General features: G+C 46.7%; 1 protein-coding gene across 5 annotated transcripts; it reads right to left on the minus strand.

Moving 5' to 3' along the window:
• Positions 1-682: 682 nt before the first annotated feature.
• ptpn11b (protein tyrosine phosphatase non-receptor type 11b) lies at positions 683-22,320 on the minus strand. Of its 5 annotated transcripts, XM_053849339.1 has the most exons (17): positions 22,165-22,320; positions 12,708-12,830; positions 9,427-9,621; positions 7,853-8,045; positions 7,671-7,790; positions 7,486-7,599; positions 7,234-7,330; positions 7,039-7,118; positions 6,502-6,660; positions 6,175-6,306; positions 5,884-5,893; positions 5,743-5,803; positions 4,301-4,368; positions 4,090-4,241; positions 3,707-3,807; positions 3,504-3,633; positions 683-2,873 (listed from the first exon to the last, which is right to left on the minus strand). In XM_053849339.1, the coding sequence occupies exons 1-16, from the start codon at positions 22,176-22,178 to the stop codon at positions 3,546-3,548; spliced, it is 1,707 nt and encodes a 568-aa protein (XP_053705314.1). In that variant the 5' UTR covers positions 22,179-22,320; the 3' UTR covers positions 683-2,873; positions 3,504-3,545. The 5 variants fall into 5 exon arrangements, with proteins under 5 accessions (XP_053705314.1, XP_053705311.1, XP_053705310.1 ...); XM_053849336.1 differs by having other exon boundaries at positions 5,743-5,897; positions 7,671-7,787; XM_053849335.1 differs by having other exon boundaries at positions 5,743-5,897.
• Positions 22,321-24,133: the final 1,813 nt, after the last annotated feature.

Here is a 24,133-nt window from a genome sequence, read left to right on the forward strand (position 1 = left end):
GGACATTAAGTTTAATTCATATGAATAACATTAATATGAGAGGCTAAATATTCACAGAAAAAAACGCTTGAAATAGTCGGTGACTAGTTTCAAAACCACACTGGGGTCTGAAGCTACATTTCTGGCACTTTAGCGCCCCCGAGTCGTTGCTTCTTGGTACTGCAGCAGTGTAAAAGACACCTCTTGCAAAACATGTCACTGTCAGAGTAAAAGCACGCGGTTACAACGCAGTGTGACTGGATTTAAATAGTCAGGCATCACACCACATTTGAGTCACTTTCACCAAGACAAGGATTTGGTGTTCCGTTTACTTTCAATGGAGCATATTACTGCGCTATTGTTAAGGATGACCTTTTGAATATGAATGGGTCACAGCACAGTACAAACTGTGACACAGATTAAAAAAATAAAATAAAATAAAATAAATTGTAATGCGCATTATTAAATAAGTAAAAAAGTGAGGGACAAAAGAGCAAAAAGTCATGCATTATGCACTTTTCTTGTTTGAGTTGTTGGCGCAGATGGATGCATGTTGTACCTGGAAAATGTTCTCTCCAGGACCTAAACCTTTTCCAGCTAAAAGACAAGGAAATGTCATTGATAATAAGTGACTCACCTCGTGGTAAAATGGGGTCAATAGGCCTCACTTTGACCTTCTTAAACCAGAATCGTGGCCCAGGATAAAAAACAAATCAGATCAGTTTCCATCATAAATTTTTTTTATTGAACTTTATCATCATTTCCCGGCAGCTCACAGCATCAGCAGGTGAAGCCTGTACAGCAGGAGGCTGGTCAAGTCAGCCAGTGCAAGAAGGAGGAGGAGGAGGAAGAGGAGGAGGAAGAGGAGGAAGCACCTCCCCCAAAATAGTTCAGTCGAGTTCATGTGGACTGCCACCATCGGAAGGACCAACAATGGAAACATGATTCACCATGATGTTCAAGTAAGTTGAAGAAAAGCAGATACAAACGTAACATGTCACTCAGCATCCCTCCAAGTTTGTGGTGAAAAAAATATGCACCGATATAAATAAAAATCTGAATTATCATGAAAGAAACACAATCAGACTTGACGTCAGGAGAGAGAGGAAAAAAAACACTGATGGCAAAAACTAAACAGCTACAAAAGATACTTTCACATTCGGCAGACAGATTCAGCAGTTTCACACTTTCAAGTATTGATATTCAAAAAGTGAGTTTCAAGAGGCAAAGTGAAAACAATTTCAAAACATACCCAGGAGCTCATCAACACAAAGCACACAGGTCATTTTCCTTCGCGGGACACACAACAACGTGAGGAGGAACAGAATCAGGAAAACAAACGGAAACCTCATCGACGCCGAAACATCCCTTAAACATCAATGTTAAAAACAGATTTGCCAGCGAGTATCTGGATGGACGAGATACTTGAATCCTGAGTTTTTTCCACATACATTCTGTGCTTGTTAAAGCCTTTTAAATAGAAGAATAAGCGTCAAGCTTTTCATATAAATATCCAGCCAAAAGATTCCTCCAGTGCCGTTTTTCAGAGTAAAATATATATATCGATCTGTCATCCGTCCTTTGAAGCTCAAGAGTGAGCGCAGCAGCCAGAGCTGACCAGAGACCATGGAGACGAGAGGTAAGGAATGGTTGGAGCAGATAGACTGGGAGTTGTTTAGACGCCATCTCTGCTGAAATAAATGAATAAAAACCTCAGCTCTTTGTGACATCGGCAGCTTCCTTATCGCGTCAGGTGACGCGGGCACGCCGGCCTGGATTACCGCCATCTTCTAAATTACTTTTCGGAGACAAATCTATTCTTCAATCTCGGGCGGATGGCCATCTGGCCCGCTGTAATCGCCCCCCCCCCTTCTCAGTGCCTTCCTGTGACAAATCCCGGTCAACAGATGTTGGACCACATCAGACGTGTTGACTTACAAGGACGGCCGGTCAAACCCAACTCAGACCGGGTCCAGACGCTGCTCCAGGAATCTCTGTTGCTGTCCACAGAGCCCTGACAGCCACGCGTCCGTACCTTCGTGGTGGCGTACGATCTTTGGATTCCACAGTGGTCCACGCATGCCTGGCCTTGACACCCTTGCTAGATGTGGGACGAATGAGGCGGAGATATAAAACCTTCGCAGGGAACCAGTGCTGGCCTTGTTTTGGCGGGAGCATCATTTCTGACCGAAGCAATTGGCCTCTCTGATCCAGAGAAAGGGAAGCTGACCGGGAAGCAGCCTGGGCATTTTTACTCAGTACTGAGGTTCCAACAGCAGCACCACCGCCTGACTCCATCTGGGCTCCTTGACAAACGGCAAATCCCGTGGAGGATCGCTAGGGGGAGCTCCACCACAGACGGTTGTTTCAGATACTGGTTTGAGGTTCTTATGATGCAACTTTAGACACTCTCTCAATGATGTTCTCACAGGATTCACTCATCAGATTCATGTCAACCTTATGAAGTGGCACTGCTGTCTTGGCAAAAACAAAAAAAGGAGGAGCTGGAGCTGGTCATGTCTGACCTTGACAACGCCGCCCCCCCATCATGCTGTTTTGTGGTTTAGATTGCAGCGTTGTTTTTCCCTCCAGGGCATGGAGTTGAGGCTTTGAAAGAAGTGACACGTATCAGCACGACGACTTCCGGAGAGAAGGCACTTGAGCTCAGAAGAGGTAAAGGCTTTGCAGGCTGGAGCAGAGCGGCAGGGAAGGTCAGGGGTCCTCACATTTGGCGCCGGACTCTCCCACATCACAAAGGTCACGGACGGACAGGTCCCAGTCAGACAGTCGGCTCGCCACTGTCCTGCCAGGGAGGAGCCGCCTGCTGCCAGGTTCAGTCCGTCCAGAGTCTCCGGGGAGATTTTCACTTGCTGGTGAAACCACCTCAGTCAAAACTGAAGCAAAGAGAGACAGGCGGAGTTAATGGCTGCTGTCTGTCTGAATCATAAGCACAAGGATCAGAGGGGAGGGGCGTCGCAGACTGATAGGAGATTTACTCTGCTGTCACTTCACCTGTCGAGGTGAATGAAGAGTCGGCGAGAAGGCGAGATGGAACCGTCTTTTTAGTCTGTACATTCAAGCTATACTTCAGCAAGTGAAGTGGAAGTCAGTGCATCGAGTGAGACGGCCACTTCGTAATCTTTCACTTCAAAATCTAAACATGTCATGTCAAGCTCCCGCAGTAGTAGGTCAGACTTGAATGGTGAAGAACAAACGCACATGGAGCAGCAACACTTTGTTAACTTAAAGGGGCCCTTGACGTTACACATGGCTTTGAAATCCTTTACGTCAGACAGAGATCTTAAAGAGACTGGCTCAGCAACAACCCTCATGTCACGCCACAAACAGGCTGTGACCTGAGTAACAAGTCTTGCCACCAGCCATGCAAAAACAGGTGAAAGTAGTCAAGTCCGCTGACCTTTAAGACTTGCTGAGCTCTTGTAAATGTATTATTGAAGCACAACATGTCGGGGGAAACAGCGGGATGAATGATGGATTTCATATGCAGCCAATAAAGTACTCACAGTGAGGCAGGCAGACAGCAGTGGACACGGAGAGAGACACTTCTACCTCCTGGTGTTGCTGCTGAAGGACGTTTGTGGGCTTTTAAAGTTGATATTCTCGTACACGCTGGACGAGTCGTCGTTTGTCATCCTGCAACACAACAGAGAGGACAGGGCTCCAGCTCAGCTCTGAACAAAAGCCTTCCACCTGGAGTCAAACCTACACAGACGAGGAGCGCGAGGACGCCACGCTGTGTTTGGACCTGGAGTTGCTCATCGGAGGGTACTTGATGTTGGAATACTCGCTCTCTTTTGACTTACTCTTCTGCAGAAACAACAGAGCAGTCATGAAAATCCTTACGATCTGACCACCATTAAGCAAATGAGTACCAACGTTTAGTCCGCAAGTATTTTCCCAAAACAATGGGACAGTGTTTCAACAAAAGCCTGGAACTGTCTTTCCCAAAAACTACATATCGAGGAGCAGATTTGAAACTCTAAATTTCTATCAGTAAAAACAATCCAGAAATGAAAAAAGACACTCAAAGGTGCAGCGTCCTCACAGTACATTTACTCATGAACGTCTTGTTTAGAAAGACTGCGGCACCTGCTCTTCCTCCAGCCTCTTCTGAAACGTGTCTATGTACTGCTGCACTGCCATGTAGATGAACTTGTACTGGGCTTCAGTCTGCACCATTCCAGACCGCTGCTGCCGGACCCTCTGGATGGTCTTCGGGATGTCGATGTCGCAGTCCAGCCCTGCTCCACACACACCCAGATGAGTCAGAGAAACCCCACCACAGATGATGCCATCTCACCTTGACGGTTAATGATATCAATGAGGATGTCGATGACGATGATGGTGCCGGTCCTGCCGATGCCAGCACTGTGCAGAGGACGACAGAGCCACAGGTTAGAACACGTTGGTGCTTATCAGGCAGTAAATCCTTGAAAGCTGTGATCATGGAGGACAACTGAAATGATTTTTGCTTGACAATGAATTTGGAATCAAAATGACCTTCTGTGTCCGCAACTATTCCGTCAAAAGAAGAACTGAAAAACATGTATTTCTATGTGAGACGTCGCAGGTGAATCTCGAGAGACTGTGCTGAGTCTGTGAAATATTTTTATGCTGTAGCAAGACTCCTAGACAGAGAGCACCACATTTATGAAAGTTTCCACTCCGGATGTTTTCAAAAGTTTCAGACACAGGTGGCTGACGAACGCTGCACCCGACTCTAAAGCGTCGACGCTGTTTCTGTTTCCGCGTAGACAACGCCTGAGAAAGGCTGGTCATCTAGCTCGGTGAAATTAAAAGTTATTTCTTATCTGAGTGTCAGGCTCAGACCGGCGGGTGTTGCTAAGCGTAGGCTGTGCTAACAACCAGCGGTCACTTTCATGAGCCCAGAAAACTCTCAGCCGATCATGAACAGTCACTGATCGATCAGAGTATCCCTAGTAATATGTGATTTCTCAGGATTAAGTTTGAGAAGGTCAACAAACACACAGGTTAATCAACCCCAGTTAACGTTTAGATTTATATATACCGTAAATGCCGGGCGCACTTGAATATTAGCCCCACCTACTATATTTAAGAAGGGAAATACATCTTGTTCATACACGAGCCACAGGTGCAGTGGTGCTGTTTGCACCATAGAAAGGTCAGTGGTGCTTAAAAATGCATGAGAATCACTTCTAAACTTGTTTTGAAAACGGGGTCCAGCATTGAGACTGACTCATGAAACAAACTGGGCAATGTTCTGAACTTGAATGATGAACTCCTCACATGTTTTATTGACATTAAAGCGCTCAAAATGCGCTGTATTCGCCCGCGAGTCCTATGTTCCGAAACCACGGCCGGTCTCAGCTGCTGCTTCTTTTTTCCGGTCCTCAGGAGATCAGCTCTGTTGGCAGAGCTGTGGACACGCAGGCGAAAGGTGAAAGAAAACGCCTGTGTTTTCATCAGTTTGATGTGCCGAGGCTGAATATTTTGGCGGCATTCCCCTGTCAATACCCATATATTAGCCACGTCATTTGAAAAGCTGCAGGGTTCAGGCTGTGAGAAAAAAGTCGCAGCTTATAGACCAGAAGTTGGGTGTTATTTGTTTAACTACTTTATCAGCTCACAACAACTTTGATAAAATCATGTCAGGATTATTCATTTGAATGGAAAATGAGTGGAAGAAAAAGAAGAACACGCAATATTGATAATAATAATAAGATATAGATGAGTGCCACTATAGTCATAAACGGACCATACCTGCAATGGACAACGATGGGTCCAGTCTGAGGAATGGTGGCCTGGGTGCGGTTGACCTCTTCTAGGAACCATAAGACACCCCCTGGCTCATTAGGAACGCCGTGATCGGGCCAGCTGAGGTACTGGTAATGTGAAATGTACCTGGCTCGCTCTTTCTGGAATAAACACACAGAGGATGAGGACTTGCCTTAGCCCAAACGTTCATGAAGTGACCGTGAAAAATAGATCTCAATAGCTCCGCCTCACATTTATTTAACAGGAGAGTTCACTTCAGAGTGATCATTCACTTCACCACAAACAGGATGTGCTTCACAGTTCCTGCAGTCTCAAGCAGCAGCAGGCCAGTGAGCTACGCAGCAGTCGGACCGTGTGGTAGATAATCTGACCCCGGGTCAGTGAGTCAGTGCCGATTAAGAACGCTGCTTTCCCTACCCGATCCAGACGCGTAACTTCCAGCTTCCTCAGGATGTAGTCCTGCGCCGGCCGCTCTTCCATGTTCCTCACCAGCACGTTTCCAAATTCCTTGGTGCCGTGCACGTCGGGCCAGTAACGCACACACTTGTTCTGAAGAGGAACAGAGACAGAAGGGGGAGGGGGATGAGACCACCTGAAGACCCAGATCATGTCAAGCAGCTTTCCAAGCAGCTTAACTGTCATTGTACACCAGTGAGCCGTCTCGGTCCCGACCCTCAAACCTCACTGGCACTTTCTGACCTCTCACACCAGAGGTTGGTGCTCTGTCACCCCCCCCCGACTCACCCGCCCTCTCTCCATCTCCTTCGTGGTCATGACGATGACGTGCGTGTTCTCCTGGTACACCATCTTCCAGAAGTCCACCACGGTGTTCTGCAGGCAGCCTTGTGTGGCGATGAAGACTTTGCCCTGCTCCGCAGAGCGACCTTCGTCATGGAAAGGTTGCTGGAGTCAGAACGAAAAGAGCATTACTTCTCACCGGCAACTGAATAAGAACAAAGGAGACTCTTTGTGAGCATCAAACCAAATCAATTGAAAGCTGAGAAAGCATGAACTTTAGTGATCAGTATCAACAAAAGTCATGCAGTGCAGTGTTTGCAAAAATAAACTGCCCAGCCTTTCAAGTTTTTCCATTTGTAACCTGAATGGAAAATGTTGATTCTAACCACAAACCAGGTGTCTGTCTGCCTCAGCGCCTCAACTTCCTGTCTTGCTGCTTCAGATCTGTGTCTCAGTTCATTGTTTGCCGTTTCTTCTAATGAGGAACGTTTCAGGTGGGCGACCAAAAGGTTTCACCTCACACGACAGCTACACGTGACTCACTCTGATGTAGTTGGCGTTGATATAGTCTGAACCGGGAACTTCTGGATCAGATTCCTGGATCTCAACGCGAGTGGTGTCGACTGCAAACACCAGAGGGAAACTTGATCAGGCACATGCGAGTGTTCACTCAGCCTGCGTCATGTTTTCCATAGGAAGTGGGAGCGGCAGGAAGCGGCAGCTTGACACTTCACTCACAGGGGAGGATGTTCTTGTATCTGTTTTTGCTCTTGTTTTCCTGTTTCTGCCCTTCTTTCCGGGGATACAGCAGTTTGCACTCCTGCTGCTGAAGTACCTAAAGAAGAAGCAAAATATCAGACACTGACCCGCCACAACACAAAAATCTCTTCCCACTTCATGCTGATCTTAAATGTATTTCCGTGTCCTCGTCTTCTGCAAGTATTTCCTCACAGCGAGGAGACAAAACTCAATGAAAGCTGTGAGTCATACCTCAAATTCCTCCCAGAATCCTTGTTTTGGCTTCTCAGAATTGTCCGCTACCTTGTTGAGCTCTCGCACCCGATTCTCAATGTTGGCTGCATTAATCCTGGTTGCATTAAAGGGCTAACAGTGCAGAGATAAGAAGCACATGAATCACAGCTCAGACAACAGTCCGTATCTTTGGCGAGGCTCACCTGTTTGAGGTGCACCACGATGCCACTCTTCTCCACCATTGGGTTTTTCTTATAGTGGTCGACCAGGTCGGTCAGCGTGTCAAACCTCTCACCACCGCCGACGTCGTACTTGCCGTCCTGCTGGAGGAAGCGCCGGTGCGATGAGCAGGAGACGGGATGGAAACAGCGGAGGACCAACGTACCTGGTAGCGAATCATCACATGTGTGACTTTGGTTTTACGATCAACGTTGTCATGCTTCTCCTCATTGGTGAGGACAGAGAGGACAAAGTCGCCTGGTTTGCTTTGACTCTCCCGCACCAGGAAGCTCCCGGCCTTGCCCTTCTCAGTGAGCAGTTTCTCTGCTTCACGGCCAGAGAGGTGTCCATGGTACCACCTGAAGCGCAGACACACTCAAGTTGGAAGAGCAGCACGCGCAGTTTCATTGGGTCCAGCCCGATGAGGAGTGAAACCAAACTGAGAGGCTGAGGTTCCAAATGACTGGTTTCATCCAAAGAAGGCATGAAACTTCTTGATTAATTGTGTCTTTATGTAATAGTAGTCTTCAGCTTCTGAATTTCAAATCAAATTTGGTCTTGGTCTGGACTTAGTCTCACTACGTTCTTGACTACAGCACCAATATTCATAACAAATTACATTAAAATATACAATAAAACCACACAATATTACTCAAACTGGACAGGACCCATAAAGTTGAAACTATTTCAGTGAAAACAAATGTTGCCGTTTTATGAACACTGGGAGTCAAATGTCGTGGACACGTAGACAGGACCAGAAAACATCATCAAGTTTGTCACAGAAACTACTGTGACGTTAAACTGATGTAAACACTATATCGGAGGTCAAAGTATAGCAGTATAGTCACATGAATGTTTTTTCACACCTCTAGTACAGGACAGGTGAAAACAGGAATAATGCGGCACCAAGTGTGGAGCAACACACAGTAGTATTATGTTCCATACAAGGAGACACCATCGGTCCCCGCGTGTCTGACAGCGTAAACTGTCACAAAGCATATTCAGGAAACCAGTAAGTTCCATGTGCGTGGCCTCAAGTTAAAGCATTTGTGTCAGTATATGAAAGAAATCAACTGTGAACATTGCTGATCAAGACACAGCAGCACTTTTTCCACTGTGGTGAGCAAAACCGTGTTCTGAAACGCCTGTTGCACGAAAAACCACAGAAACCAAAACCATAGGCTACAAGTTCTTCACATGCCTAAATAACAAGTCAGTCAGACACGTCGGCAAACGCTGACGTGTAAAAATAGAATGTGTGGACACGACGTGAGACAATGGCAGAGGAGGAATGGAGACGTTGGATGGATGATGCGAGGGAGTCTCATCTTCAGAAGGCTTCCACCTGCGCTGATCTAAATGCCTGCAAACGGCTGCCGCAAACAAAAACGCCCACTGAGTCAATGAGTCGCACGAGAGGATACCAGTGTTTGTGCATGCAGTATAGGAGTTGCATTTTCGTTTACACAGCCACCAGAAAATCTTCCCTGGACATCCAGGAGAGTGTAAACACCCGGACGTAAACAGCTCATGTTGCAGGTGTTGAAGGTGGGCAGGGGGGTCAAAGAATCCACTTCAACAGAGGAAAAGAGGAAGTCAGCTCTGGAGCTTCTGTTATCACCACTTCATCTTTACTCCAACCTTGTCAGCTCACAGGGGAGCAGAGATGATCAGGGGGCACATGACTGACATGTGTGATGTACAGCTTGTGCTCTGCCTCGCTCTTGTGTGGGCACCAACCTCTCGGACGTGGGGTCCTGGCAGTTGAGTGGGTACTTCAGCTCAATGACATTGCCGTTTCTCTCGCGCAGCAGATCCTGCTGTTCCGTGTAGTACTGCACCAGCTCAGCGAGAGTGGCGAACTTCTCGCCTCCGTAAAGGTCGTAGTAGTCCCCCGAGTTCTGGATCTTAATGTGGGTCACCTCCTCATTACGCCTGAAGAGAAGAGAAAAGGAAAAGCAAACTAAACAACCCAGGCAGCGTCTTCGCTCTTATATGCTCTTCCATAGTTCTCCAGAGCGCCAGAGGGAAGCGAGCCGACACCTACACACACTCACACACACAAACTGAAGGTTATTTGAATTTTCACCGACGCCCACTCAGCATGAACGCATGGTGAAATGATCAGTTACTACAGTGTAACGACACAGGGGTGACGGGGAGCTTTGTGAAGCTAAAGGCCACATTACTCTTTTTTTTTTCCACTGCTTGAGGCTTTAAAACCGTGGGAGGAAATCAGAGTGTCAGGTTTGAGGCTTCACTGAAACATGAAAGGTAGACATGTTCACGTTTTCGTGAGCCACTGTTTCCACTCTTCATTCCATGGGCGATACGGAGGACCACACCGCCACAGGAAACACGACTCACTCACCGAAGACTCACAGTGCTGCAGCTTCTTTGACTGCAAGCGCATTTATTAGCCCATTACGTGGATGGCTTTACAAGCTCCCCTCTCTATTCACGTCATCTTCCGGAGCTCTTCAGAATTTAAACATCCTGTAAACATCAGCGGCGCAGACTTCAAACCAACAGATTCAGCGAACAAAACAAAACGAAAGCTCGCACTCTCCGACTCATGGGCGGGAAATGATCATATCGAATGGCCCAAATTTGATGCTCATGAAACTTCTCGTGCCGTCTCACGCCTTCATGTTACACTGCTTGCTCCAGCATCATCCGTCGTCTCCTCCCTGCAGCTCCATCACTCCTGATAACTGTCTAATGGGGCCATTACTGGCTGCTGGCAGGATGCCACGAGCGGATGGTCCGGTAAGAGCTTCCTCCTCAGAGCCTCTTCCAGAGTTAAACACGGTTAATGTAAAAACGAGTCAAAACACAGCCTATTACGTTTCTGTGCACTTTTCTCTCCGTCTCTTTGGCGCTAACAAAGTTCATGGTAGTCCCGGCGCGGGCATGCAGGGACACGACCGCAGCTAAATCCCTCTTTTATCAGAAAAGAAAAACAAATATTCACTTTATATGACTACAATACGACTGAATTTTCCTGATAAGTTTCTTATTCTCAGCAATTTCTCAGGTATATAACCAAACACCATCTCACATCTTGGACATTGCCAACTAACACAAGCTGGATTTGTCCTTTCTTATCATCCAGGCAGCGAAAACCGACTTCAAATTAAACTACCTGCAACATTATTTACCTCCTATACTACAGTATAACATGAAACTAACCTAAAACTAGAGACACTAGGAACCAATAGGCAAACAAATAAACAGATCCTAAATCAGATTTCTCAGACACAATGGAAGTGACAGGGAGGGTAAACTGCATCTCTTTCTCCTTTCACAACTGAATTTACAGGCAGATTTGGCAGACAACAGAAAGTAATAAAAACACAATCCCCAGTGGAAAGAAAAGGTAGAATATTGTTTTGGATCTGGAGGCGCTGGAGCCATTGCCACTTGCTTTGACAGAATGTTGGGTAAAATGTTTTTGATTTGAAGCCAACGGCTCAATGATTTGACAAATGCATTCACTGCACATAAACTCATGCTCGGGTAATAAACTGTGAAGCCCTATAAATAGCCTGGCAGCGATGGAAAGAGATCTAAGTGCACCCGGCCTGGCATTATATAATAGATACAAGCAGAAAATCCATTTGCTCACAGCGATAATTCGCCCAGCAAAATTCTCTCCCATGATTGTTCTTGAATTTCCTCCTTGGATGCTTTTGAAGGCACGAAGAAAGGGCATGGTGTATGAAAATAGTTCTTCAAAAGAAGTTCAATAACTATTCCAAAAAATAAAAAAAACTTTTTTTCCCACTTTTAAAAGAGAGAGATAACCATCTTAGTGGGAACGTCATTTTGGTAGAGCATGAATATTGCGTCTCTTCATTTAAAAAAAAAAAGTAAAAAGTAATAAATTATATTTTGCATCTTGTATTGCATTTTTACTGAGTGGTATGTGCTGCTAACACCATCATATGAAACACGCAGCGACCTCCTTTGAAGGCCAATGATAAACTACAACTAGAACTGTGAAAGGACTTGTAGTTAAAGGATAGTCTTCCAGTGAGCCATTACGTGGTTCCTCACCACTGTGTCCTCCTTTGCTGCAAATGTTGACATTTTTGCTTCATGAAGACAGCAGCGCACGGTTCTCTACCTTCTATGGTCATTTGAAATCAACCATTCTGTTCGGACGGACTGGTGAAAAGACTGTGCACCACACACACGCAGCCTATTCCCCAGAGGAGATGACACGCCCCACATCAGTTGATACGATCGGTCAAGTGTGACCATTGAACTGAAGAGCTGGTGGCCACTTCCCCCATCACACGTGTGAATCACAAACATGGCAAATGCAAGCCCTTCCTCACATTTCAAGGTCAACGATCGGACCTTTTTCTTCAGAGATCTTCTTGGCTTTGGCAACAATAGCAGAGTCAAATAAGTTTTCTTAAGCTCCCTCAATATGAACACTCTCTATGATCCCAAAGGCCTTGTACTAAATAACAAAAAAAGCATTTGAATTCACTTTAAAAGTGACTGCATTTAAGTCACTTCAGATTCTTTTCTGAGTTGAAAGTGACCCGACTTCTGCGGCAGATGGTGGGCTTGTGCATGCCGGCAACCTGACCTCAGTCCGTTTGTGTGCGTGTTTAAGTTGTCCACAAAACGTGGCTACAAATCACCTCCGCAGTCTTCCCGTGGAGTGTGTGATTTATGACAACACTCAAACACACACCAACCACGGCCGGTGAAGGTCAAAGTCTGCGCAGGTCCCTGACTTCAAAGTGCTGGCTAATGCCCATTTAACAGCCAGTGTTTCTCCCTCACACCAAAGTGCACACATCTCTAGAATCTGGGTTTAGTCTGGGCAGATAAATGCATCGCATGAAATCTTCTGCTTACAACAATATCTCCATTTTCAATCCTGAAGTCTTCTGCTCTGTTATTGCCAGCATATGCTCTATACAGTCATGTTAGTGTTCCTCTTGCAAGCGCTGCGCATGTAAAACATTAACTTGAAAAACCCGTCTGAGAGAAGGCATCACCTGACAGACAGGGTGAAGTCCCCTGGATTGCTCTTGCTAGGCCGGGCCAGGAAACTGCCGTGGACACCCCGGGTCAACAGGAGCTGTTCTGCGTCGATTCCAGAGATGTTGGGGTGGAACCACCTGCGCGGCACAAACGCAGGATTAGAAGACAGGGGATGATTCAAATGGAACTGAGAAAGACGCCACGGAAAAAGTGCGAGTTTGAGTTGAGCGCCAGTGCGAAACCCTCCAGAAGTCATCTCACACACCTTTCAAGAGCAGGCGCTTCAAGCAGCTGTAGGCAGGATTGAAAATATTTGCTTTTGGCGGCGCCACAGGTAAACGAGTGTCATTGCAGGTTGTCGTAAAGCTGGGTCTCCGGTCCCGCCCCCCCTTCCCACGTTTGTTTATGAGCAGAGACCGCGACAAACAGCGAAAAATAAAATCACAGATGGCAATATACACAAGACTGTCCAGCCTGTACTTGCAAAGTCAACTCGCGAAGCATCATTCAACACTCCGTCATGCAGCCAGTGAGGAGAGGCAGGATCCAGCGAGAGGCGGAAGCAGCTGCAAGACCGATGGACCCAGACTTATAAAACGTTATTTTGACTGCACGTTTCAGAACGAAGCAAAGGGGGTAGTTTCAACATTTACTGACCGGTATCTTTTAGTTAAGAGTGTTGGAGGAGTGAACGTCGAATGTCGTCTATGTGTGTGGCCGCTGCATGTGGGAGGGGTTGCCGAGTGAGTGACGTCTCTCCAGAAGTGAAGAGGTGCCCGGTGCGTGTCCAGCTCTGAATGTGCGCTTCTGTGCAGTTTGGCTGTGACACAGTCATAAACCAACACTCTGTCCGAGACTCGCCTCATCTCTGTCCGACATCAAAACCCTGGAGTTCTCGCTCCAGTCTCGGAGGTGTGGAGACAGACCGTCCTGCTGAAACCATCATCGGCTCTCATATATTTAGGTTAGGTTAACTTTATTTGACAGTAAAGTTACCTAACCTATTTACAGCGCTGTAGAACACTAAAGACGAAGGAGCAGCGTTTTCTCCTCTGGCTTTATTACATCATGACTGTCATGTGTTTCAATGAGCAGCAGACAAACAGTGATCAGAGCGTGAGCATCAACACGTCCGTTCACACGTTTATTTCGAGTTGACTGTCGACACAGACGTCAGAGTTAGAAACTATTCTTCTTCAATCACTTCCAGAACAATCGCCAGCGATGATGAAATGTGGCGCTGGTCGCGCCTCTCAGCAGCTCCGAGCAGGTCTGCAGACCAGAGGACTCAACGGCAGCAGCTACAGATAGAACGTGAGGTATAACATGTTACACTTGTCCAAACCAGATGGACAATAAACACTGCAAATGACAGTGAGACCATTTCTTTGTCTGATGAATGCTCGTGGAAGTTAGCCGCTAGTGGCTAATGTTTTGTTGGACGCACACTTGCATGTTTGTCATCATCTCAAAAATAAGTTGCCCACATTTGATAACACACCCCAGACCCACAGTTAGCACAAAGAATTGTGGCTAATCGGTTTGGCCAGCTATATGTTCACTGTACGCTTCCACAGTGCAATATGACAAACAGCAGATAAACATCCATAACTGTCAATTTGCGCTGGCAGTTAATTCATTGAAAAACTATTTTCACCATACACAAAATATATCTATCCCGTTTTAGCATCGCAGTTCACTTGTTTCGCTGCCAACATATATACACTACACCTATATACAAACAACAAGCATATAGACATTTGTTTCATGATTTGCGAACACAACAGAGACAGCAGTGAACACAAAATTGACTTCCAAGTCCAGTAGAAATATCGCCACTTCAGAATCAGAAGAAAATCCTTGGGTAGCTCTCAGTTTTCTCCAGGCTGCTGTGGTGTAAATTGAACTCAGCTGGCTGCAGAGGTAGCCCTGCCGTAAAGTGTTGTGGTGGGGGTGGAGTTGGGGCTGTGACGCCACTCTCAGACCACGCCTCAGGCGGCCCGCCAGGGGAAAGTTACATACTCCAAGGGAGCGTTTAACAGAGAGCTGGAGAGTTTGACTCCAGGACTTTGGATCGTTCAAAATTAAACCTGTCATCTCAGAAAATCTGAAAATAATTTGTTTATGTCCAAATACTACACGTTGTTACTTTAAGCTACGACTGCATATTTTTGGAGGATGGAAGAGCACCTGGAGGAGATTGGTGGAAGAATTCAGACTGCGGGGATCCGGCCAAACGTCCCATTCTGACAGAAGCACAACTCAAGAATGTCTCTGGAACTATTCAGCTTCGAGTGGAGCCAGGACAAGCGCCCTCTGTGGGTTTGAGGACACATCCTCAAGTATGTTGTGGGATGGGTGCTTGACAGGAGAGCAGCTATTCTGCCAAATTGTTGCACAGCGACATATTCTACCTTCAGTCACCACGTTAGAGGTGAAAAACCAAACATTTATAGTTTCCTTCACCTGCAGTAACGTGCCCTGCAACTTCTCAGCATGAAGATACAGGTTTATCGTGGTCGAGTAGAGGAAGAGCAAACAAGGACCAAGCTGCTGGAAAACCCCTTTCAATCCAGAGGAGTCTTGGCTGATCAACTGTACTCAGAGAAACTGCTCGGATTGGGCCAGACATTTGACCCAGACTGCACTTGACCCCTTATCCCCATCGGGGGTGGGGGATGGGGGGTGTTTCTCTCATTCCATGAGCTCAGGGAAGAGATTATAGCAGGGACATGATTAATGTCCGATGACAACAAGGTGGGTTAAAACTATACTGTTTGGAGCGAGGAAGGGAAAAGAGCAGAGGAAACTGGGACTTCAGGCCGTATTTAGCATCGATAAATGCTTTTACCACCATTAAATTCAATCTTCAGTCATTCAAGAAACAGCATAATCTGTGTTTAGAATGTGTATTTCCTCAGGACATGAAGTCAGGGTCCAAGGTTCTTCTTCATTTCACAGCTTTTCTAACTCTACGAGATGACTTGTAGTTCAAGGAGGAAAATCTCTCCTTCGACTAGTACAGGTCCCAGATGAGAGTGTCATGAATGCGATGGAACTTGAAATCCCAATTCAACCATTGGCAACCAGAAATTCTGCACGTCAACATTTGACTCATGAATCCACAGATTGGAAGTTCTGACATCAGGAGTCTTGAACGTCAAAAATTACGAAGAAGTGAGACGACATGAAAAGCTGTGTTGCGTTGTCAAGTCCCGTATTTAACAATCTAAACTGGGAGTCAGATCCAGATCGAGACCTGAAACTGAAGTCCCTGAGCACATTCATATTTGTGTATCTGTCAGAGAAGATACACTGCTTTTTTTAATGTTAGAAAATATTTAATCGACATGTTCAGACAACAGGCTCGCAGATGTGATTCATGACCTCACCTGCACGCCAGCTACAATAAAACAAGTCGTCTTCCTCGTACAACACGGGCGACACATGGGGCAGCTGCAATCCTGAAATGCAATCTGACTTTCTATTGTCTGGTTGGGGCCGGCGGGCTACTACAATGAGACGCCAGCCACAGGTCAGGAGCGTCAGCTGGTGGACAGATTACGCACGGTACAGTTTTTTAATCCTTCAGATTCATAGAGAAAAATAATACAGCAGGAGCCACAAATGCCTTACGCTGCTAATCCATATCTAATCCTTCAGCGAGGGGAAAGTCTCTGACAATCCATGAAACAGTGAAGAGGAGCAGGATGCCACTCCAGCTCTTCACACTCGGTGTAAACACACGCTTCTCACAGCTGGAAAGAGGCTGTTGTAACTCAGGAGATGTCCTACCTCACCATTCTTGAGAAAGCCTGCCCTCAGATTAGTAATCCACAAATTACAGCCGGGGGATGAGGTGGAATCCAAAGGAAGATGCCGGTCGCCCTGTCGCTAGTTGACTGTGAGGAAGAATAAATGCACGGTACGTTCTTGGAGAGAGCGAGAGTATGGGCAGATGGGAGCTCAAGTTAGGGGGTGGGGGACTTGTAATCTGGGATTTGGACAAGCATGAGCAAGTCTGATAGTAGCTCCAGCCTGTGCTATCAGCCTCCCTCGCCCGCCATCTTTCCTCACCTCACACCAATGCAGTGAGCTTTGGCAATCTCTGTCCAAACACCTTCTTCTTCCCCCTCAGACACACTTGCTTCAGCAGAGCAGTCTGAAGAAACAGGTGCTGCGGCCCAACCCCGCGGCACTAATCCCACACCGCGGAGCTCTCCCTGGCTGAGACACCGGCCGCAACATGCCAGGCCACATCAGGATGCCAGGGCCGGCGGGGCTACAAGGTCCTCGCTATCTTGTCGCAGGCTAAATGCAACAGCTGTGTTGGCCGTGCCTGTGCAGATTACACCTAATCGCTGAGCGAGTAGTTACACCGGATCATCGGCAGCGCTAGCCGGGGCAAATCCCTCTATCCAGCCAATTCAGCAGCCTGCCATTAGGCTATTAATTTTGGAGTAAGGATTAGGAAACCACACGGGTGAGCTGGTCCATATGTAAATCAGTGAACCAGGCGTCGCAGACAAAAGTTGGCACCACCCCTAAAATGGCCTCGGTGAGGCCTGATAACTTTCTCAAGTGAAACCTTCACGTTCTCACCCAGCACCGACAGGTTAGGAGAGAAGATAGGTGGGCGTGAGGCTCGATTCTTGACCAGAGCTTGGCCACCAGATGCTGCCATATATGCCGGCCAAGCAATGGTCGAGAATCTGGCGTCCATTTTTTCCATGCTTTGAAGACGCCCAGACGCCCCCCTTGCTAAAAGCCTGGCATGAGGGGAATATACTTTAGTACCACTGGGTCACCTCTCTCTGAAGTAAAGAGAAGAACAATCGACTGCACCAGGGTGACTGAACATTTCGGTAAGAACAGGCATAAAGTCTTTCACGCTTTTGTCAGTCAACAAGCTATGGCCAACACAGACTCCCCTTGGGCACCAAGTTGAGATCTCAGACCATCGGTTGCGAATCAGCGCAGTCTGGGCGGAACTACCGGAGACACTATAGACATGAGACCAATAAAATAGTGCAGGGTTCTCCCCGGGATGTTCCCCTGCATCGGGGGCGCCTCGGATGTGTTGCAGTTTGACGACAAAAACAGAGAGCACTGTTCCTCCTCCAGGCTATTTTAAGGTCGACGGGCACTGTGAGTTATACGTTGACCAAAAAATGCAGTATATTCCCACGCGCTGCTAAAGCGCTGGGGAGAACCCTGTACACAGGCTTTTAAAAGTAGATGGGCTCTATTCTTTCTTCTGTCTGAGAAAGTCCAGAAAAAAGGAGTATTGGAGTCTGGTATAATGGCGAAGCTGTTTGAGATGATAAAGAAGGAGAAAAGTTTCCTGTTTCACCAAGCCTGAGCAAACAAGCTTTTCAAATGGGTTTAGTGAGGAAAGGGCACTTCCCAGCAGAATTCAATTGTCTCCCCTCAAACAGTCCACCTCAAACTGGACTGAATATTCAGGGATTTCAAATCAGATTATCCAAGCGCAGAAATCCATCTGTCTAAAGCTGAACTTTTATGTTTAAATTTGATTTTTTTTTTTTTTAAAGCTTTGTCACAAAAAGGTCAGGAGATCGCCAAAATCATTAAGACACATCTCTCTGCCTTACATCATACAATCCCACGGATATAGAAAGACTTTCTTGAGAATGAAAAACTAAAACCAACAACTAGCCACAGTGATGAACAAACAGCCTTCCCTTCATTGATTTCTTTTTCCTGTGGAAACCTAAAGCCTGCACTCCACAACAGTTCCCCACTGTATCACCTCCTCCCTCTCCCCCCTCCAGATCATGACTCCAGCAGCTGGAGTGACTCAGGTCTTTCCAAGAATAGGATTCCACAAGCAGACCCACTCTCCCGCTGCTGGTCCTGTCTGTGAGATTACCAGCCACAGCCAAGATAAAGAGAACACCATTCCAAATCACCTGCTATTGTCTGACGCGGTGGCGGCGGCGGCGGCGGGGAGCAGGAGAGTAAAACCAATCCTCTGGTGAAGAGCTGCAGGGGAGGCCTCGGGCAGACGGCGTGCATCCAGCCGGCGCACCGTCCTCTTACATAATGTCTCAAGTTCAATAGAGTCCGGGTCAGATATTTAAAGCCGACCTGTCTGGGCTCACTGACAAATAGGTGTTAAACTTAGTATCTGTAGCGCGGCATGACCCACGCTATATTTGCTGCAGACAAACCCGGGGTGTGGATTTGGGTATTTTTATCTTGGCTGAGGAACTGTGGTATTTACATGAGGCACCCCGACCCCCAACAGGGCTGGACAGGTAGTTTGATGTCTGAAGTCGGGCGACGACGCGCTCCCCAAAACACTCCTGCTACAGCTGAATACTGAAGTAGGATGTGGAGCACAGTAACAATAGTCAACTGGTGAAGTCCCACACAGATAGTAATACTCTCGTTCACAGAGCAAAATGTACTACGAGTGAAATCATCACATTGAAAATCAATCATTTTTGACGTGGTTTTAACAAAAAAATCATAACAAAATATCAGGAAGGTGCCGCTCCTTGCAGAACTTAAGCCATGCAACCGGATGGACCTCATGAGGACGGAGTGGGCAGAGATTTATTTCCCATTTCTTGATACCAATTCAAAAAAAGGCGACTCCTCCTGCTGCTTCCTTGTTTTTCTGTTCTTTTCTTTTTTATGGGGGGAGTAACTCGGGGACACACAGCCAAAAATGTACATCCAAATCCATTGATAGTTTTTCCGAAGTAAACTTGAACACACACGAACAACCACTACAATTGAGAAGTGATAAAAACAATAATAGATTTTGGTTTGTTGGTTGGTTGGATGGATGGATACTTGATATCTCCACCCACTTATTTGCCACTTCCAGCCCTAGAAATACATACTCTTTTCCTCTCTTCCATGATATTTAACTGAGCAAATCTGAAGGTTTAGTTGCAGCGAAGTGTGAAAAATGACTCTGTTTCCCCACCAGCCAGCACATTTGGCGCACAAAACACGCTGACAAATAGCAGCTTTCCTGGCTTCCAGAAATACACTTGTGCGTCAGTGGCCAGAACACGAGAGAGATTTTTGTCACCTTCATGAAAATCGACTACAAATCTGAGTTTGAATAAGCAAGCTAAGAGCGACAGCGACCAGCTAAAGATCCAAAGATCACTGGCTCAGAACGTGACCAATCTAACTCCTCCAAACACTCTTGTTTTCCTGTCAGCTTATCGAGTGTTTGGGCCAAATGAGCTCCGGTGACAGATGAGGGCTGTTCTGGTGAGTGTCGTTTCCAAAAGTGGAAAGTTTGTTGACAGGAGGAGACGCAGACGGAAGACTGATACACCTGAATCCAAGTTGAATTCATATGTCTGGCGATAGTTGCACTCCATCACAGTCAAGTTAAAGATCAAAACTCCAGGAGTTGAGATGCAGGATCCCAGCCTCTTCTGAAACATTCAGCTGCTTATTCAACAAAAGTCAGCAAATTGTTTCAGTCTCTTTCTGGGAAATTAAAACTAGTGAAATGTTACACAATTTCTTTCTGAGCATTCCTTTGTGTCAAAGGGCTATTATGCTTTAAAAGTAATGACTTGGTACTCGGGGTAAATTTGGAATTCCACAAAGACAGTGGCTCATGGAATCTTCCTGGAATTCATCAACTGATCTTTCTTGTTGTTGTTTTTACGTGGAAACTATGTAACGGCAGCCCCAGGTCTGTCGCATCAAGATGGCATGCGCTGTTGTATTGTTCGCTTGTGGTAGAGCAGGAAGTGCAGAGCCCGCCTGCTGCAACAGTCATCCACGTCTGTGACCACAGCCCGATAAAAACAACCTCCAACACACACCTGACACGGTGCAGGGAAGGAATCATGAGACTTCTCTCATGACCCACACGGCGCTGTGTCCACTAACAACTCAGAAATTGCAATCTGTGAGCTTTTTAGGAGCACACAGCAAATGTGACGGTAATAAAAGTTATGCAGGCACAGGGCGGTTTAAAGGTCGGTGTGAGCGAGCGACTGAGTGAACAAACTCAGACAATCATTGCAAGACTTCAGGCCTGACCTCGTGCTGTGAGACACGGTGACAAACGGCAGGACCAGCCATGATCATATGATGGTCTCCATGATGAATCGTCTCCTCCTGCTCAAATGACAATAACTTCTTCCTCCACTCCTACTGCGGTGACTAAACCATGAGCTCCTCAGAAACGTTCCACAAATGTTCAGCTCATGTGTGTCTCCACATGTTATCCACAGATAAGTACATTATCACAGTGCTTACGACACAACAGAGGAGAGTTTAATGGAAAGAATAACTGATAAACCACAGGACTTAAGGCAGCGCTTCTGACCACATCCCCCAGAATGGGGACATAAACACACATCTCGGTCTCCACCTGAGCTGTAGGCGATGGTTGATCATCGAGAAACATGCTGATGGAAAAGACGCCCCCAAAAGAGAAGCCAAAACCAGACTCTCTGTCACCCGTCACTTTGGCAATTGGACCCCAAAATAAAGCTGACAGAAGACAGTCAGTGACAACAAGAGCTTCATGGCTGTTTGCAGGAGCGATGCACCGCTTGCAAGCCAAGCAAGCTGTGCATTTACAGAGCAAAACCACCAGCAAAGCTACCAACACCTTCACATCCCACATCACACCCCCAACACCCCCCCACTCCATGGCACAAGAGTCTCAAATAAAAAGTGTGTGGGAAACACTCTTCTACATGACATGTTCACTATTTCACAGTCATTATTTTTATCATCAAGAAAATTATATTATATTATATTATATTATATATTATTCTGACATTTATTATACCTGTCAAACTGACCCAAATACCATTCTGTCCTATTATTTCTATTCAAGAACAGGCGCTTAGATTCTGCATATTTAAATACTACACGCTGTTCAAATTTCTTTTCTGAAAAACAAAAAATATATAGTATCAAACATGACAGGTTTCAATCACATTCATGCACCTTTGTTGTGAACAGCTAACAAGCATCGGGATATGCAGAGCTCACTGCTGCAGCACTTGCAAGAGTTGAACTTCTTGACACTCACGAGCTCAGATTGGAGGGTTCACGCACACTTCAGGGGGGTTAAAGACGGACAGTGTGGCTCAGTGACCAACCTAACCAGCAGACTTGCTCCTCACAGACTACTGCATTTGATTTTGGAGAATATTTCATCCAGAAACTTTGATAGAGGAGGACTAGTTTCGCAGCCTGCAGCTCAGACACATGTCAACACAGCGTTTCCCTGCAGTCTCCTGTCACCTGCCATTGCTGCGAGGGATCCAGGACGATTCTAAACCCGACAAACGGTCGCCATTGAAAGGACATGATACAACGTCTGGGAGGAAAAGTTGAGGTGCTCCGGGAGCCCGAGCCGAGCTGCCGCACATGAACCTGGCCACGACTGCAGGACGGCGTCAGACACCGGTCACGCGTGCGAACAAAATTTGGAAAGAGCCACTGTACCTGCGAGATGTCATATCAGTCTCTGGGAGCCGCCGTGTGTCTCGAATCTGCCGTCTGCTCTGAGCCGCTGGCAACTCTGAGCCGAGCTGAGGCAACAGCGAGAAGCTGGCGGGGATACGCGGCGGCGCTTCCGGTCAGGCTTTCAAAACAAAAGACAAGCAGAAGCCCGTGACAGCAGCAAATTAAGAGGGAACTTGACAAGCCAGCAATGAGTAAGTGTCAAGCTGAGAAGCTACAACCAATGCATCACTATCATTCTCAGTATGACATGAGAGAGACTCCTCTTCCAGTCAGGGTTACAAAGGAGCTCAGCAGACTTGCTCTGTTCTCATCCACAACGTTCAGGAATGGGTTCAGTTTGCTGTGCCGGGTCACGTGACCCGCCTCTGAGCTGTGCAGGACGGAGGCGTTGGTGATGAGGCAGCGCTGCATTGACGTCAGCGGCCTGTGGTTATCAGCGGAGGTTAATCTACTGGGGGATGGATGGGCTTATGCAATTGTTTGTGAGCCCGAAGGCCTCACATGTCAGGATTTGGTTTTCCACCCGGCGCGTTGCCACCGGCCCAGGCAGGAAGTTCTCCCCTGAGGAAGCTTTCTTTCTCAAAGTGATGGTTGCTGGCCTCTCATAAACACATGGAGAGGACGCATCGATTGTTGTGTCAGCGCTTATTCACTCACCGTTCAGGGAACATTAGCAGCGCTTGATGGGGTCCACAAACAGATAAACGTGCTTTGCATCTAACCTTATAGGTCGCATGGTTCATGCTTTATCAGCACCCAGAAAGACGTCCTGTCGTGAGAAGCTTTGTTTGAACCAGGATGTCCCCCTTTCTCCCCGGTCTGGGGGCCGGCATAGACCACTGACCTTTGACCTCCTCGCCTCCAGACTGGTTTTGAGTGTTTAAAAAGATCTGAAACAAAGAGAACTTATGTGAAGCGATGCAGCTGGAGACCCCAAAAGCTGGAGTCAGGTCCTAAAAGTGGGCTTCACATGCCCTTGCGTTGGTGTGAAATGCGCTACATTGTACTTTCGAATCTTCTATATTATTGACTTGCTTGCGCGGACAAAATGTACAGGGCCTCGGGGGACTTTTTTTTTTCTGACTTTCACGCTCTGTTTTTTTGTGATGTCAATGAACAATAACTGGCTGTAATTGTGGTTTGTGGTTGACCCTGGCTCGCAGTCTGAACACACACACCTCAGCCACAAGTGGAAACGGCTCAAATAGACAGTCTGAACCAGAGACAGCAGCTTCCTCTGCTCCTGAGCTCCACCCCCGTCAATCTAAACCACGCACATTAATGTGGAAAATATTCCTTATTACGACGTTTTAATTCACACAGGAGGAAAGGTCAAAAAGGCCAAACTTCTGGGTCATGACTCACGGCGGCTCTTCATCTATGATGCCGCAGACGGACACCAAACTCACAAGGTTGCACAAAACACAGAGAGCCAAAAACTTATTATCATTTAACTATTTAAATCGAACTTTCCTGGTGTTTTTGTTTCCCTAGCTTTAGTTTAGGAATCCATCACACCTGTGCTTGCCCCGCCTCTCCCCGTCAGGAGGGTCTCTTTAAACAAAACTCACCATTAAAGAAGTAACTAATTCTATTTTTGGCGTCGCCCATCTCCGCAACCCCTCTCCGCTCTAGATCCCTGAAGGTCGCGGTGGTTTTGAGGTCACACACTGACACTTCCGCGATTTATCCATTTGAAGATGAAGCCCGTGACATTTAGTCGAAAGGTCTCCTGAACGATTCGTCAAACAGTTATTTGCCAACCTGGGACAGAAAAATGAGCCACCGAGGAAGAGGATTCTCTACCTCTGATGATGAAGACTACATTTAAACCACATGAAACCATCAGTTTCCTAATATTTGACAGCATAAATGTTGAAAAAAAAATCAGTGTGTTTATTTCCCAATAGGTTTCTATAAATAAAAAATGAATTTGATGTATACAGAA

Source organism: Synchiropus splendidus, chromosome 18, assembly GCF_027744825.2.
Source record: "Synchiropus splendidus isolate RoL2022-P1 chromosome 18, RoL_Sspl_1.0, whole genome shotgun sequence".
NCBI classification, from domain to species: domain Eukaryota; kingdom Metazoa; phylum Chordata; class Actinopteri; order Syngnathiformes; family Callionymidae; genus Synchiropus; species Synchiropus splendidus.

Coding starts and splice junctions, on each gene's coding strand:
- ptpn11b (XM_053849335.1), bottom strand. Junction 7,600..7,670: donor TCGTGGTGCACCTCAAACAG/GTGAGCCTCGCC, acceptor CTGCACTGTTAG/CCCTTTAATGCAACCAGGAT. Junction 5,898..6,174: donor AAGTTACGCGTCTGGATCGG/GTAGGGAAAGCA, acceptor TGTTTATTCCAG/AAAGAGCGAGCCAGGTACAT.